This window comes from Miniopterus natalensis, chromosome 1 (assembly GCF_054644295.1).
Source record: "Miniopterus natalensis isolate mMinNat1 chromosome 1, mMinNat1.hap1, whole genome shotgun sequence".
Taxonomy (NCBI): Eukaryota; Metazoa; Chordata; class Mammalia; order Chiroptera; family Miniopteridae; genus Miniopterus; species Miniopterus natalensis.
In genome coordinates this window covers 181,799,997-181,816,395 of record NC_142081.1, presented here as the reverse complement: position 1 = coordinate 181,816,395, position 16,399 = coordinate 181,799,997, and the positions used below count along the sequence as shown (strand labels likewise).

General features: G+C 37.8%; 1 protein-coding gene across 1 annotated transcript in view; it reads left to right on the top strand.

Moving 5' to 3' along the window:
- DTHD1 (death domain containing 1) overlaps positions 1-16,399 on the top strand; it is a 45,641-nt gene that overhangs the window by 8,599 nt on the left and 20,643 nt on the right. Inside the window, exons 4-7 of the mRNA XM_016196068.2 lie at positions 1,412-1,591; positions 2,648-2,892; positions 14,021-14,185; positions 15,812-16,101. Of these exons, the coding sequence (XP_016051554.2) occupies positions 1,412-1,591; positions 2,648-2,892; positions 14,021-14,185; positions 15,812-16,101 (880 nt within the window). The remainder of the gene's footprint in view (positions 1-1,411; positions 1,592-2,647; positions 2,893-14,020; positions 14,186-15,811; positions 16,102-16,399) is intronic.

The window sequence follows — 16,399 nt, the reverse complement described above, 5'->3', positions numbered from 1 at the left end:
AGCTCTTTTTGTTTGTTTGTTTTCATTTATTGATTTTAGAGAGGAAGGGAGAGAGAGACACTGATTTGTTGTTCCACTTTTTTATGCATTCATTGGTTGATTCTTGTATGTGTCCTGACCTTGGATCGAACCCACAACCTTGGAGTACTGGCCTACACTCTAACCAGCTGAGCTACAGGGCCAGAATAACAGCTCTTGATTGGGGCTTTTTAAGCTTGGCCGTTCTATGTGACTGTTATAAAAGCAAGAAAGTAAAAAAAAAAAAGAGAGAGAGAGAACTATTTTCTACTGGAAAAAATAAAAGCATATCCCTTTCTCTTTAGGGTATTCTAATGGTAGTTATCCCTATTTTTAGCTCAGGACAATTTAAACTCTGGATTCTCTCCAAGTGTTTATGTGGTTCATATGACATTTAAGAATTCTAATTCTGGAGTCAGATAAACCACCATCAGAGGTTCAGGACACACCCCTGGTTAACAGCCCTTCCTGTTCCCCAGCATCTGCCAGATGTGCTTGAGATGCGGGGCAACCACCACTGGTTCCCAGGACACCTTCCTTCCCTTCCTCACACCATTTGCCTGCCAGCCAGCTAGGAACATTTATCATGCCCTGACTTCCCAGCGATGGAGTTGTGCAGTGATATTGTGAAATCTTTCCTTAGTCAGTTTTCAAATGACGGATTATTTTGCATTGTGATTGTCCCTGAAATGTGTGTGTCTGCACGATTATTTGCTCACGCCAGGGCGGAGCCCAGCTGGCATTCAGGAAAGCATGAGTAGTCCAAGTTACTTCTAAGTCTTCCTCATTTTCAGCTTTGGAGATTGTATGACTAGAGAATTTTGTTTACATTTATGTACAGTTCCTTTTTGTGAGATAAAAAAACTTGAAAATGCACCTGCATATATGCATTACAAATGCAAATGTCACTAGATAAAAAAGAAACACAAACGTCTCTCTTGGTAGTCAACTGCTCCCACGGCAGGGAAGAGATTGTGAGTTGTCATAAGGAAGAATCTGGGGACAATACAGGAGCTATGGGGTGTGCGTCAGTTACCCACTGCAACTTCAGTCCTTGAAACCCCTAAAGCCAATATTTAAAGTTCATTCTGGCAAACTTAAGGAGGACAGGATTCCAGGAGTGATTAACACTTGTAAAAATACTGAATGTGATTGCCCCTTATACATACACATTTTCTCTTTGGGGTTTATTTTAAAGTTAAAAGTACATTGATTTCTCTCTTTTTTGTCACGCAGTTCAAAACCGAGAAACTCCTCAATACCTGTGCTCAGTGGTGGGGGATCACAGGGTCAGCATATAGATTTTTTTCAGAGCCACAGAGTATGTTCAGCATGTACTCCCAGAACTCTGCAGGGTCAACATCCTTGTCTTAATGCCCTTCAATCCATACAGGGGACCTGTGCTGAAGTGAAAGTTTACAAGTTGGGTATCTTTTCTGTCGTGTCTTGTTTAAAGAAAGAGTCCTTCACAGTAACAAAGAAAGGCCTCACTCTCAAGCCAAGCATGGATTCTCGGATATCTTTGCATTACCCCCCAGGAGTTTTCAGCTCACCGGTGCTTGTACAATTAAAGGTAAATATTAATAACCAGGGACTTCCTTCTTATAGATTTTGTGGGTTATCAAACATGGTCCTAAAAGATGAGGAAAATAGAAATTTTTAATAAAATAGCAAATGAATCCTTCTCTGATACTTTTAACCACCTAACATACAGTGTTATTAGTAAGAAAGTAATGATTTGGGGCATATGGAATCTCATTTTCAAAATGAATCTCCAATCTATTTGAAAGGTTTTTCTAGCTATTTTTTGTGTTGAGAATGATAGAATTGATGCCAGACACTGGACATTCATATGGTTCAAGATTTCCACCTGAGAGGTAAAAAGGAGGCTAACGATTAAAATATTTATAATTTTGAAAATCTGGTTATATTTAATTATAAAACAGTCCTTCTTGGGAAGGAATATTTTAAATAATTCAATATATATAAACACTATTCATAAGGTGAGCAATGATGTATCAATGTACATCTTAGAAGATATATTTCCTCAGCTTTTCCCTGTACTTCTGGCCTCAACTCTCTCCCATGTGCTTCTGTTTCTCCCAGTTGTTACCATAAAAGGTAAATGAGAAAGAAAAGTTGGAAAGAAAACATATGATGAATAATTTTTGTAAATATTTTTCATAAACTTTGAAATTTTGGGAATTATGCTAGCTATTTTTATCATTAGCCATTTTATGTGAGAGAAAACACTTACGTAAATATAGTCTTGTTTTTCCAGTTTCTAAGGATCATTTGATCTAATAGCTTTAATTAGAAATTACGTAAAACGTCTATTTTGTTTTCTAGGTCATTTTGTTGCCTACAATTAAGGGTGTTTCTCAGTTATTTATAACAAAGGACAGGGAACCCAGATTTCAGAAAGACTTTGTAGGAAGGGACTAACTGCTGTGCCCTTTTATAAACTAATGCAGTATTGGTTCAGCTAACAATGTGTAAAAAAATATATTAAAACTGTGTTCCTTCAAATTTTCAGAAAATTGGTTTAGAAATGTGCTGCTACTTTACATCTTTTGCTATTAAAATATAGTAACATATATATATTTTTTGTTTGTTTATGTTTGTTTAGATCCAACCAGTTGACCCATCTCTGGTGGCATATTTAAAAACCCAGCAAGACACTTCCTACTCGGTACTGTCCACCAGCCCTCTGGTTCATGTTCAGCACCCATCAACACATCCTTTCCAGAAGCCAGTCACTGTACTCCTACCTTGCTCTTCACACCCTGATAAAAAGAATTTTGGGTCTGAGATAGATCATAAAAGACCAGCTAGTATCACAACGAAAAGCATCATACCTTTATACCTCAGCCGGTGAGTTAGACCCTCTTATCTGTAACTGACTTGATGGTAAACAAAGAAACTTAAATGACTGAAAAATGTAATCAAATGTCTTGTATTTACTATCAGTATTAAAATATTAAAAATATTTTTAATATAGAAATAAAATGTAGATCCACAAAGGGCAATGATTTTAGCTGTAATGGGCCCAAAAGTATGCTTTATGATCCAAGTGATACAAAACAGGCAAAATTAATCCTGGCTTTCCAAGAATTTTATATGGTTAATTACAAAGATGTGGTATGGTGATTTTTTTTTTTTAACTTCTGTATTTAAGAGTGTTCTGTTAAAGTAGGAAAAAGATTAACCTGACCCTTTCCAACAAATTAAATTTGAGTTTACATTTGGCATGTAAGTGAATTCCTCCCTCTCTTAATGTTTAAAATGAAACAAAATCCCCACCAACAAGTGTATATTGAGTTACCAGTCAGAAATCAAATCAGAAATGAAATGTTAACAATAAATCGGATACACTGAATGATACTAATCCTGATCTAAATTCCTGTCTTTCATTTAATACTTATTTTCTTTTCCTAATGAAAAAAAGGTAGAAGGGACTCCTTCTATTCTCTGGGTCTAAAAAGATTTTTTTTTTTCTTTGAAAAAACCAGAAGAGGGAGAAACTGCTTCAGGCGTTTAATTGAAATAATTACTATTAATTGAGAAACCACTATGTGTTAGGTTCCTTATGTATACCATGTCATCCAATCTCCTCACCACCTCATCTTTATTTTATTAGTGAGAGGGCTGAGATTAAGAACTTGCACAACTACCTATCACTACCAAGGAGTGCAGCCTTGGTGTGGACTCACATAGCTCTCTTTCTAACCATAACTCTATGTAGCCACCATTTATTTAGTTTGAAGCTACAAGGCTAGACACTGAGAAGTGGATCATTTGTTCTTTCCACTATGTTGGCAATTTAGGGAGCTGGCAATAGTGGAATGTTGGGCTGTGGCTGGGAGAAGTCAGACTTTCCCTAGTGTTAGATAAGTGAGAGAGAACATAGAAATGTAGACACGATCCAGTTATACATACTTTTGTTACTTGGGATATATATGTGTATAATACATATAACACATATACATCCTAAGTGGAAACTTAGTTGACTCTTGTATATCATGGTAAAGTAAGGTTTTAAAGCAGAAATATCCTGAAGCTTCTAATTTAAAATGTATCAGTCTAATAGAGTAAGACATTGTCTTCTAAATATCCCCTAAAATACACATATATTATAAATATATATTAAATATATATGTTGATATATATTAAGTATATGTATATATTTAAAGATAGGAACTTGACCATAAAAACTGATTCTGACTGCTAGAATTTAGTATTTCTACTGTCTGTAGGGTGGATAACAAAGGATTAATAAAAATGATTTGTGACTGACATGTACTTTACATCATAAAACAGAGCAGCTCCATTTGCCAGAAAGATAATAGAAGTAACAATTTGCCTGTCCCCTATTATCTGATCCCATAGTCTATACATACCAATGAAAATAGAAATCTATCTTTGTAATACACAGATATCATTTTTGGAGATGATTAGATCAGCCTTCCTTTGCCCCTCCTTTGTTATATCTCCACATCCCTCAGGAGCCACGGAGCAGAACGTAGAGAGAAACTGGAGGCAGCCGAGTGCATTGTGAGAAATGCAATTCCCGCAGTATAGGGGTAAAGTTGGGGCAGTGAGAGCCCCAAGAGAGATGCTCGCTGAGGCTGGCACCTTTTCATACACGCCGTCGAGTCAAAGCACTGGAAGTCCAGTGAGCACAGGTCAGAGGAGGTTACACCTTAGTCCAGAGGAATTCCCCTCAGTAAAAATGACTGAACACTGGAAATTGGTTTAAAAATTAGGCACGTGGACCTGCCATCCAAATCTGAGAAAGGCGCTCAAACGGTTACTGAGCTGAAAGTGGGGAGACACATATTCACTCAAAGGTTAGAAGAAAACAAAATCCTACCTGGTGTCTTAAGGGAACAAAACAATAGCTATCAATATCAAGATTTTAAAAGAAGAACAAAAACAACAAAACAGAAATGAAGGAAAAGCCTCATCCTGACTTTCACAGAAGTTCAACAGCGAGCCTCAGGTGCCTGGAGACTGTGATAGAATCTACCGTGTAGTTGAGTAGCACCCAGCAGGCAAAACTTCCAAGAAACAGAAAGCCAGCAGGACGAAATACAAAATCATATTGGACGTAGACTGTAATTAAAACTAAAATAAAAAAGAGCAACAGGATGAGATACAAAGATGACAAACTGAGATGAAAAGGAACGAGGTCTGATAAGAAATCCTTTGAAGAGGTGTAACCTAATAATTTCAGGTGCCATCAAAGAAGAAACCAGAGCGGCCACAAAAGAAGGGTTAGGCAAAGGCACAGGTGACCCGTTTTCTGATGTTGATGAACCTTAAGTTAGAAAGTACTGAAGGATTACTAGACAAAAGTCGTGAAAAGAAAAATATTCTTAGACGTAACATGGAAAACGGAAATGTCTGAGGAAAGTACAATTCTATCAGTATCCATTCAGCAGAAATACTTAACGTAAGAAGGAATAAAATCAGCCTCGCCTCAGTCTCATTCTTTGTCGCACTAAATATCAAGGGGAAAAATGGACGAAAGCCTTCAAAGTGTTGAAGGGGAGATGTTGTGGAGTTTGGGTTATCATCCGAGAAAGGAGTTTTTCTTTCTTTGAAAACATAAGAGCTCGCAAAAATGTACTACTTTCATGTTCTTAAGAGAACAAATAAACAGATAAAATTAATGAGCTGACTTGATAAAGTTGAAGAGATTTTTTTTAAAAACCTGGTCTTGAATATAAATAATATAAATGCAAAGAGAAAGAAAAAAGGAACAGTTCATTTGGCAAAGAGATAACAGAAAGAAAACAAGAAAACAGCACAGTGGCATGAAAGAGAGAAGCTGATGTAAATGAAATCATCAATTATATTCAGTAAATATAAATGGGTTAAACATAATTTCTTAATATTAATCTTTAGTATTTTATATGCTATATTTGGGGTAATTTTCTTAGATTTATCATATATTTTACCAGTTTTTCCCATCAGTTGTCTAAACTGTTCATTTCAGTAATTGTAATTCTCACTTCTAAAAGGCCATTGCCAAATTTTAAAAATCTTTCTTGTCCAAGCTCTTGTGTTTTGTTTTTTTTATTATGCTTTCTGTGTCTCCCTTTACTCCTTTAGTCATTGTAAACACACTAATTCTGTGGCCTCCTTCAGGTTCTCCTGTCCCCTCTCAGCGTAAGGATTACTCTCATGCCTCGCAGCATGGTGTACTCCGGCACACCGCCTGCCATACTAACTCTGTTCTAGCTTACCCTCAGGGATTCACTCCCAAGTATTGGTTATAATCTTTATCAGAACGACTTTTCTTCTCCCCTTCAGGGCAGCTTTTATGTGCTGCTTCGTTGTTTTCTTGCACCAGTGTTCGAAGAGATTTGGGTTGTTTGTGCTGTTTCTCATTTCATGTACAGCTCTGCCCTTTGGGATTCTAACTTTATGACTTAGCTCGGGCTGTATCTAATGCTCCTGAATGTTCCTTAAGGGCCAGGCCCCACGCACGTGGTGTGTGTGCACGGTCAGTGGGGTGAGGTGGGAGGCTGACCTGGGTGGAAGGATCAACAGAATCAGTTCCTCATGTTCCCTACGGAGAGAAGAACATTCTAGCTTTTTGAAATTCTTTTTCACTTGTTTCCAGACCTAGGGGTCCCCTCCCTGCCCCACCAGATTTTCAGTTCCTCCAGAGGGACCCACTGCTCCTCTGCTTTAGCCCCATTCTTTGTGCACATCCTGTATCTTACCTTCTTTTTTTCATTTACCACACCACTCAGCAAAAGTATAACATAGTATGTACTCAAAAAATGGTAAGCAAATCAAAGAAATTAACAAGTAAATATGTGGAAATGTAAATTGTGTTATTAATTCCTCTGTGCTTTTGACAAAGCTAAATTGACACAATTATTATCAGTGCTAGATATGGTAGAAGCATTTTCTCCATCCAGTGGAGCATAAGACAATCAAATGAGAATCTATATCACTGTTTATTTCACACGCTTTCCTCAAAGGGTGAAAGCCAGATGAACATTTTCTGTGGAAAAAGAAACAGTAAAGAAATCCATGCCTCATAACATAAAAAGATAAAAACTGGTTGAGGCCCAAACACAGTACGTCTGTGAAAATTAAAGGTCTTCATTGAATTACATTCCTGCATGTCTGAATGATTTCTGGGGGAAAGATGAAAGTCATTTAATTGTGAGCCAGAAGTGATTTCTTGACAGTAATGAAAGAGGAAAATTTATTAAATAGAAACATTCCACATTGTACAAGAAACATTTTAGAGAGTTACAAGGAAAGAGTTGCTCTTGGAAAATGGTCACTTCTACACAACGCTGTTGGTTTTAAGATTATCTTCTTCAAATGTAACATGAGTCACACACAAAACTATTTGTAAAATATGTGTCAAACCCCATAATAAAGTGGACAAACTGGTAAAGCTACCACATCACTGAAGAGAGTGGATATTATCCACACAATTGTGTCTCCTTCCTTGGCCCTCTCCTATTTCACCCCCAGCCTCACTACATGATTTTTATGATACTGTCCTTTATCGTATGAAGCTTTTCCTATAGAATTGTTTTCATTCCGTATCTACTGATTCTGACATCGGTAGCCTTTGAGGGCGTTGCCTGCTGCTTCTGCTGTTGTCCATGGTATTTACCTCCTTACCTGTTTGGGGACTTTGTTTCTGAGCAAGCGAGGGTGAGAATTCTGCAGGCATGCATGGAGCTGTTTTCCTCCAGATGACATCTGTTTTTCTCTGCAGAGAGCCAGGTGCTACTTTTTTGAGACCCCATAGCCTCCTTGAGAATCTTGGTTAAGATCTCAAGTTCACCTTTTGTGGATGGCATCTGAAGGATCTCAGTTCCTTGCTCTGCTCACTTGACTATCACTTACGGTTTTCTTCTCCTGCATCTACATTATTGGAAAGAAATTGGCCCTCTTAGTAATCCCATCATTCCTGTCCAGTTGCCCCTTCATCTTCAACCCTGGCTTCATACATTTTTTTAGACAGGAATTTGGGACATTCCTTTAAGATTCCTCCTGCTTATGCAAGCCAAAAAATATAAGAAAGCAGGTTTATCGGAATCTAGTTCTTTAGCATTAGGGAAGGAGAGGCCATAGGTTACTTATTCTCAATTTGTTATTTATAATCTTGGGTTTTATATCTTAAATTTATAATGTATTAGAGATTCAATCTTAAACAGAAAAGATTATTTTAGTTATTTACTTCAGCTTTGCTGAGGTATAATTGACAAATAAAATTGTGAGATATTTAAAGCATGCATAATGGTGATTTTAAATGTGTATATATTGTGAAAGGATTCTTCCCATCTAGTTAGTTAATACATACATCACCTTGCATATTTATCTCTTTTATTTTATTTTTTTGTGAGAACATTTAAATTGTACTCTCTTAGTAAATTTCAATTGTATAATAGTGTTGTCAACTATAGTTACCATGTTTTACATTAAGAAATAGTAATTTTATAAATAGTAAAATCACACATGCCATATTTTCCTTTGTACTCAACAGCCAGTACTATATTGTCAACACAGGTTAACCTAATCTAATAAAGTGACATGGTATCAGCAAAATTTTGAAGCAAATACTTACTAAGAAAATATTATTTTTTTCACATTTATTACACTTGGAGGTAGTGTATGAGAAATATTTTTAATTTATTATAGGCCACTGTACAAGTACATAGCATTACCCATGGTTTAAAAACCCATGTGAGGAAGATTTTAATTTTAGTTTTCAAATAGAAAAGAAAAATATCATTCAGAATAGCCAACAGAATATTGAGGGGGAAGAACTAAGCTGGAGAACTAACACTCCCTGAATACAAGACTTACTATAAAGCCACACCAATCAAGACAGAGTGGTATTCCCAAAAATATAGACTAATAGTTCAATGAAATAGAATAGAGAGTACAGCAGTAGATCCACATAAATATAATCAATTGATCTTTGACAAAGGTGGCTTTTCAACAAATGGTGCTGGAACAAGTGGACATCCACATGCAAAAATAAATAAATCTAGGCACAGATCTTATATCTTCGCAAAAATTAACTCAAAATGGATTATAAACATAAATGTAAAATGTAAAACTATAAAACTTCTAGAATATAATAACATAGGTAAAAATCTAGATGACTTTCAGTATGGTTATGACTTTTTAGATACAATACCAACAGCACAACCCATGAAAGAAATAATTCATATGCTGGGTTTTATGAAATTAAAAACTTCTGCTCTAGAAAAGACAATGTCAACAGAATGAGCAGATGAGCCACAGATTGGGGGAAAGTATTTGCAAAAAGGCACATCAGATAAAGGACTGTTATCCAAAATATACAGAGAACTCTTAAAACTCATCGATAAGAAAACAAAGGAAAACTTTTAAAAATTGGGCCAAAGACCTTAATGGACACATCAACAAAGAAGATAACAGCTGTCAAATAAGCATATGGAAAGACTCTACATCATATGCCATCGGCGAGAAATAAATTAAAGCAACAATGAGGAACCACTACATACCTATTAAAATGGCCAAGATCCAGAACACAGACAACCTCAAGTGCTGGTGAGGATGTGGAACAGCAGGAATTCTCACCTGTTGCTTGTGAGAATGCAAAATGGTGCAGTCACTTCAGAAGGGAGTTTGTTGGTTTCTTACAAAACTAAACATACCCTTACCAACAAAATCCAGCAACTGTGCTCCTTGGTATTTACCCAAATGAGTCGAAAACTCTGTCCACACAAAAACCTGAACACAGATCTTATAGCAGCTTTATTCATAATTGTCAAAACGTGGAAGCAACTAAGGTGCCAGTCAGTAGGTGAATGGATAAATAATATCTGTACAATAAAATATTATTCAGTGCCAAAAATAATGAGCTATCAGGACACAGAAAGACATGGGGGAATCTTACATGCATATTGCTAAATGAAAGAACCCAATCTGAAAATGCTTCATATGATAGGGTACATGCTATATGACATTTTGGAAAAGGCAAAACTATGGAGACAGTAAAAAGATCAGTAATTGTCAGGGGTTGGGGTCGGGGAGGGATGAATAGGCAGAGCATAGAGGATTTCTAGGGTGGGGAAAATACTCTTTATGATACTATAATGATAGATACATGTCATTATACATTTATCCAAACCACAGGATGTACAGCACCGAGAGTGAACCCTAATGCGAACTATGCACTTCGGGTGATTATGATGTGTCAATGCAGGTGAACCGGGTGATACAAACATAGCGCTCTGAGGGGGGATGTTGATAATGGAGAAGGCTATGCATGTGGGGGCCCGAGACATATACAAAATCTCTGTATCTTCCTCTCAATTTTGCTGTGAACTTAAGACTGTTCTAAAAAAAATAAAGTGTAAAAAATTAAAACATTGCCTTGGAAAAGTTCCCAGTAATGTCTACTTCTACTTGTGGAAACAAAGTATTGAGGTACTTTGGAGCAGATCTTTTTTATTTTGGGAAAAATCTCCTGGGTGTCCTTTAACTGTATGGCATTAAGGCATTTATCTTGGACACAAAGGCGGCCTGTAGTGGACACCTGTTGCTTTATCCACCTGACCACTTTATTTGGGGGGAATTATACCACAAATTCTAGAAACTGTCCTTTCTATCTATGTGGATTTAATGGGGTCTTTCATATTCTTCAATGACCCTGTTCATTACAATTGAGCACTTGACCCAAAATGGGACAATTATAATTCCCTGAATGCCTGGAATTTAGGACATGGGAAGAGCCTTGAACTCAAGAAACAGCAAGGTCAGTTATTCTTGAAAAACCAAATTGATTTAATAAAGGTTGAGTATGTTTTATAGAATCCTTAGTATATCAGAACGTTATCTTTTGTGGAGTAGCCTCAAGTGCTATTCACTGCTAGGCAATACTAGTTATCAACGGTTGCAAACAGCATACAGGGTGGGGCGAAAGTAGGTTTACAGCTGTTCGTATGGAAAATAATACAGTAATTAATAAATAATAATACAAGAATAAACTCTGTGTTTTATATGCTTACAACTGTAAACCTACTTTTGCCCCAGCTATATATAAAAGGAAGCATTTATTTGCAGAGTTAAGAACAGCTGGGATAAGAAATCACTTAATTTCAATATGAATTGTATCTATACTAGTAAAGTCTAAATTTGAGGTGATGGATGTGTTCACGAACTTTATTGTTGTAATCATTTCACAATGAATACGTGCATCGAATCATCACATTGCATACCTTAAACTTACAAAATATGATGTCAATTATATCTCGAGAAAGTTGGAAAAAGTGAAGTCTAAGTTTGATCTTTATATCAAGGACTCTTGATTTTAAGTGACAGAAAAACAAACCCAGAGATTTTTAAAAATGGAATTCTTTGGTGTATATAATTAAAAAATCTGGAGATATATTTATCTTTATATATTTCTTGAACCAAAATGAACCCAGCCTCTCACTCCTGCTTCTGTTCTCCGCTGTGCCAGTTCCATTGGCTGTCATGCTCCAGTATGGCTACCTCTTCATAATTTCATGATCAGTGGAAGAGAGGAAGCTCTTTTCCCCAGCATTAAACATAAGTGAATGTCACTCTAACTGTAAATCTGTCTCAACCCCATCACTGAACAGGCCACAGGGACCACAAGGAAGATGCAGTATACGGGGCAGGTTAGCCTAGGTTATGGCATGGTAACAAAAACCTGGTATCTCAAGGGCTTATAACGACGGTCTTGATGTTTCCCGCTTGCTATATGGCCCTCAAAGGCAGGCTGCTTCTTGGTTGTCCTCACTCCCCGCCTTACCCTAAAGGGCAACCACTGTCTGCTGCTGTTGTGGCTGCAGAAGAAAGAGTTTGGACAGACCCACATGAGCAATTAAATGCTTTGCCTCGCAGTGACATATATTTCCTTTATTTACTATTCATTAACCACAAATAGTCATAAGCCCCACTCAGCTGTTGGGGACAAGAAAATGCAGCCCTACCATGTACTCAAAATGGAGAGAAATTGTTGTCATTTTTTGTTTTTGTGTTTTTTTTGCAAACAGCATTAATAAATGCCAAAGGCACTATTTGGCTCAGGTTACACGTCCACCTAGACCTGGGAGTATAGTCAACCCCACTGCAACTGAGACCCTCTAAGTCACCACAGGATATTTAATCTTTTGGTAGAAAAAAGTAAGAATTGTCATCAGAAAAAAAACTACCACCAATATTATATTAAAGTAAGTCAGTTTCTAGTCAATGACCAAAGTTTCGGATTCAGTATGAGTGTATCTTCCTGTGTTAATAAATCATTAACTTCAAGAGTTATAAACCAAAAACCAAAAAACTAAATGTCATTCCCTCTTCCCCTCCCCCCCATTTTCCTGATCTTAATCTGGTTAATCCCCTGAAGGAATCAACACAGTCTAAAGTTTTTAGAGTAGACATTTAAAAACTAGTTCAGTTGCTAATTTATAGATCATAGGCAATTAAACCTGTGGCCCTAAGCTGGTTTTAAACCCATAATTATCTATTGAAAAGTAAGGATGTGTGATTCACACTTGGGTTTTCATCTTTAGCACCTAGCTTGAATGGTTCTGTTCCCTTGTGGGTTGCAGCATCATTAGCTTTTTGGTTTTGGGTGAGGTTTTTTTCTCCTGCAAGATGTTCAGTATCAAGGGTTTTTCTTCCTTAGTTATGAGGAATGATACCATTTAAGTGAGGTCAAGAAAAGAGGAACCTAGTGTAAGGCTACAGCAAGCAGTCTCTGCTTTCTCCATCTCTAGGACTAAGCAGATTTTTCCATCTTCATTGTTCTCCTTTTCTTTCTTAGCATCTGCCCAATTTTTTTTTCTTTCTTAATGACCTCTTTGCTCATTCACCTTCATAGGCGAGAGAGCACAACAACCAAAGGACAATGGCAAGTTAAAATCTGTGGGCCTCCTACTTGGTCAAATTCCAAAGAAAAAGAATCCAATTCATGGGGCATTGGAAACTGGTCTACCGCTGGTCAAATCAGCTGTGGTTGGGGGGAAAGTATCACCTGGTATACATACAGCTGCTTCTTTCAGGGCTTTTGGGTGGAGCCAGTTAAGCAAGAAGGAGATATAAGGAAGTTAATTGGCTATGACTGTTTCAGGAATTAGGATACAAATATTAGGATGCACTTATGGTTACTACAATTATAAGTGCTTTAAATATTAACTCATTTAATCCTATAATATTATAGCTAAGAAAGCTGAGATACAGAGAGATTAAACAAACTCACTGATGGTCACGCATTTAATAAGAGGGAGAGCCACCCAGGATTTGGAAGTAGGCAGTCTTGTTCGGAGCCTGTGGTCTTACCTTTTATGCTATACTAAAGCATCCAAGTTTACATCAGAGAGTTCATTACTGTTTTGAGGTGCCAGTAGTAAAATGCTTCCCCTTCTCCAAAGCTCGTGTCAGATATCAGTATTTTCACTTTGTGAGCTTCCTTGAGCACCTTCCTTCTGCTGCTAAACCCTGATGTCTGTTCCCTTAATTACCACATGGATTACCGTGTCCTGTAATTGAATAATATTGCAATACTGTGAGATTCCTAAGAGCAAGGGTGATATGTTTCTTATCTTTATATTCCTGGTGCATAGCCTAATTAGTGGCACATAGTATAAACTTAATGAAATTGTTACTAAATTATTCACTTAAGCCATGGCTGGTTTGGCTCAGTAGTTAGAGTGTTGGCCCGTGGACTGAAGGGTCCCGGGTTCAATTCTGGCCAAGGGCACATACCTCAGTTGCAGACTCTCTCCAGTTGCGGTGTGAGTGGGAGGCAACCAATCGATGTGTCTCTCTCACATTGATGTTTCTCCCCCCCCACCCACTCTCTCTGAAAAGCAATGGAAAAAATATCCTCAAGTGAGGGTTAAAAAACAAATATTCACTTAACGAAAAACATAAATGCACGAAATATGATTTATGCCATACAAATGTTACCAATTCCTCTTCTGCTATCATTACATAGGACAAAAAGTGCTTCCATAAGAAAACCTGGGAATAATGCCTGTGAATCTTTGAAATTACTGGGATTCAGAAGCCGAGACAGTGCCTGGTTCGGGCTTGATGATGTTGTGGTGAGAACCACGCAGAGCGGCTTGATTTCATTTGAAATGTGTGAACACATAGAGAGGTAATACAATAGTAAACGATAAAAGCTGATGATATTCTATCCTGATGATTTATTACTGGTTTTACAAAAATGGGATCATAGATTTAATGTTTATTCTTCAGATAGGAATATGAATAGTGCCTTGGGGTATGCTTAAAATGCAAACCAGAACTGACATGAATATGCTATCTGTAATTTCATTTATGATAGCTTAATAGCTGCTTTTGGAAACCGCTCATAACTTAGATTTATTTTTACTGGTTTCTTCTAACTCCAAAATAGTTTTAAAATAGCACCTTCATTTCTGAAATTCCATGACGATAGTAATTAACTGTTCATATTATGCTTATCTCATAACTATGTATATATAAACTGAACTTGTTATTTCAGTGTCCTCATTTTGCTCTCATTTCCATGTTTTCTAGACAGCTCATTATGAAAAGAGTTTTAGACAGTTTTAAAGTTGATGAGAAGTAGACATTCATAAAGAGAGGGCAATCAGATGTCCGAAGATAGCCTTTGTTTCATAGTGGAACATCTTGCATTTACAATTGTCTTGGGTCAGGTTCCCCAGAAAATGAGTCTTAAAATGTACATGCCAGTGATTTATTGAAAGAAGGCCCTCAGCTGAACCCTGAAAGGGAATGAAAGAAGCAGTGGGGCCCTGCAGTGTAAATACCAGGTGTCTGGCTTTACACCCCTGCGTCAGTCAGTCCTTGCCTGTGGGTGTGGGGCTGCTTTGGATTGAGGGCTCCTGGAGGGCATTTATCTGGAGAAGAGTTGGGTGATGGGTGGTCCAACCAAGGGGAGGGGTCTATATTCATTTGCTAGGCTGCCAGAATAAAATAGCAAAAACTGGGAAACTTAAACAACAGACATTTATTGTCTCAGTTCTGGACTCTAGAAGTGCCAAATTGAGTGTTGTTAGCAAGGTTCGTTTCTTCTGAGGCCTGTGAGGAAGGACTGCTCCAAGGCTTTCTCTTCGGCTGTAAATTGCTGCTGTTATGTTCACCTGGCATTCTCTCTGTATTCATGTCTCTTTTTATGACACCGGTCATATAGGATTCGGGCCCACCCTAATGACCCGACAGTGACTTCACCTCTGTAAGGACTCTCTCCAAATAAGGTCACAGTCTGGGGTTCTGGGGGTTAAGACTTCAACATATAGGTTTGGGTGGAGGGGACACAATTCAATCCATAACAGGATCCATGATAACAATCCTTACTGCACATGACGGAGAAGGATATTTCAATCCCCAGTTAATTATGATATACGTATTCTGTGTCTTATTGCTAGTAAATGGATTATTTTGATCATTGCTGTTTTCTATATTTATGAAGTAATATTCCTTAGTAATGCTAATTAAAATATAATTTAAAATATGCTGCCATATTAGAGCTGAGCTGAGACGACAATGTCTTCATTTAAGCACATCTGTTTTAGAATTTGGTTTGATGCGAGCTGGTTTCCAGACTGCCCCGAGTTTCATGAAAGTCATTCATGAATCTAACAGGTTGGTCGTCAGAATGCTTGATTTTGAAGGAAGTTTGGTCAATAATGGCTCCTTTCCTGGGTGCTATTCCTTATCAGTGATATTTCTGAGACTGCCTGTTTCCCTTAGATCATGCCTCTTCTCTCCCGTGCAGGTTTATTGTGCTCCACCTGTCTTCCACTGTGGACAACGGCCACTTGGTTTCTTTTGTGAAATCTTTAGAGGAAGCCCTGCTCAGCACCAGTGCCTGCGTGGTTCTGTATCACCGCAAAGACAATCCACAGAGAGTGGTCATTTCAGCGGTGCCGTCTAAAGATTTAAACCAGGAGCTTAGGACTTTGCACTTGGAAGCCTTCTGTGGTCCTCCAGAGCCGTCTCGCCATTTCCAGGTGAAAGAAGGAGAGCAACTTCTTTTAAGGTTCACTGGAAACATATTTGCCTCAAGTAAGTACACAGACATCCTTTTGCATAGTCTACGGGCTGCCAGCCACCGGCTTCGGAAGGAGTTCCCCATACTTGTATCACTGAGGGAAACTGAGGACTGAGGGGCTTTGGAAGAGCAGGAAGAGAAAGAAACACATTCACTTCTTTCTTTCCAGTCTCTCCCTTTGCTTTTTTAGGGGAGGCATCGTCTTTTATGGGCAGACTCTAAGTGATGCTCTTTTAGGACTAGCCTTCTCTATGATCGCTACCTGAGTCCAAGCGAGGAGGGACCATCTCTTCCTACAACAAAGCAGTTGCC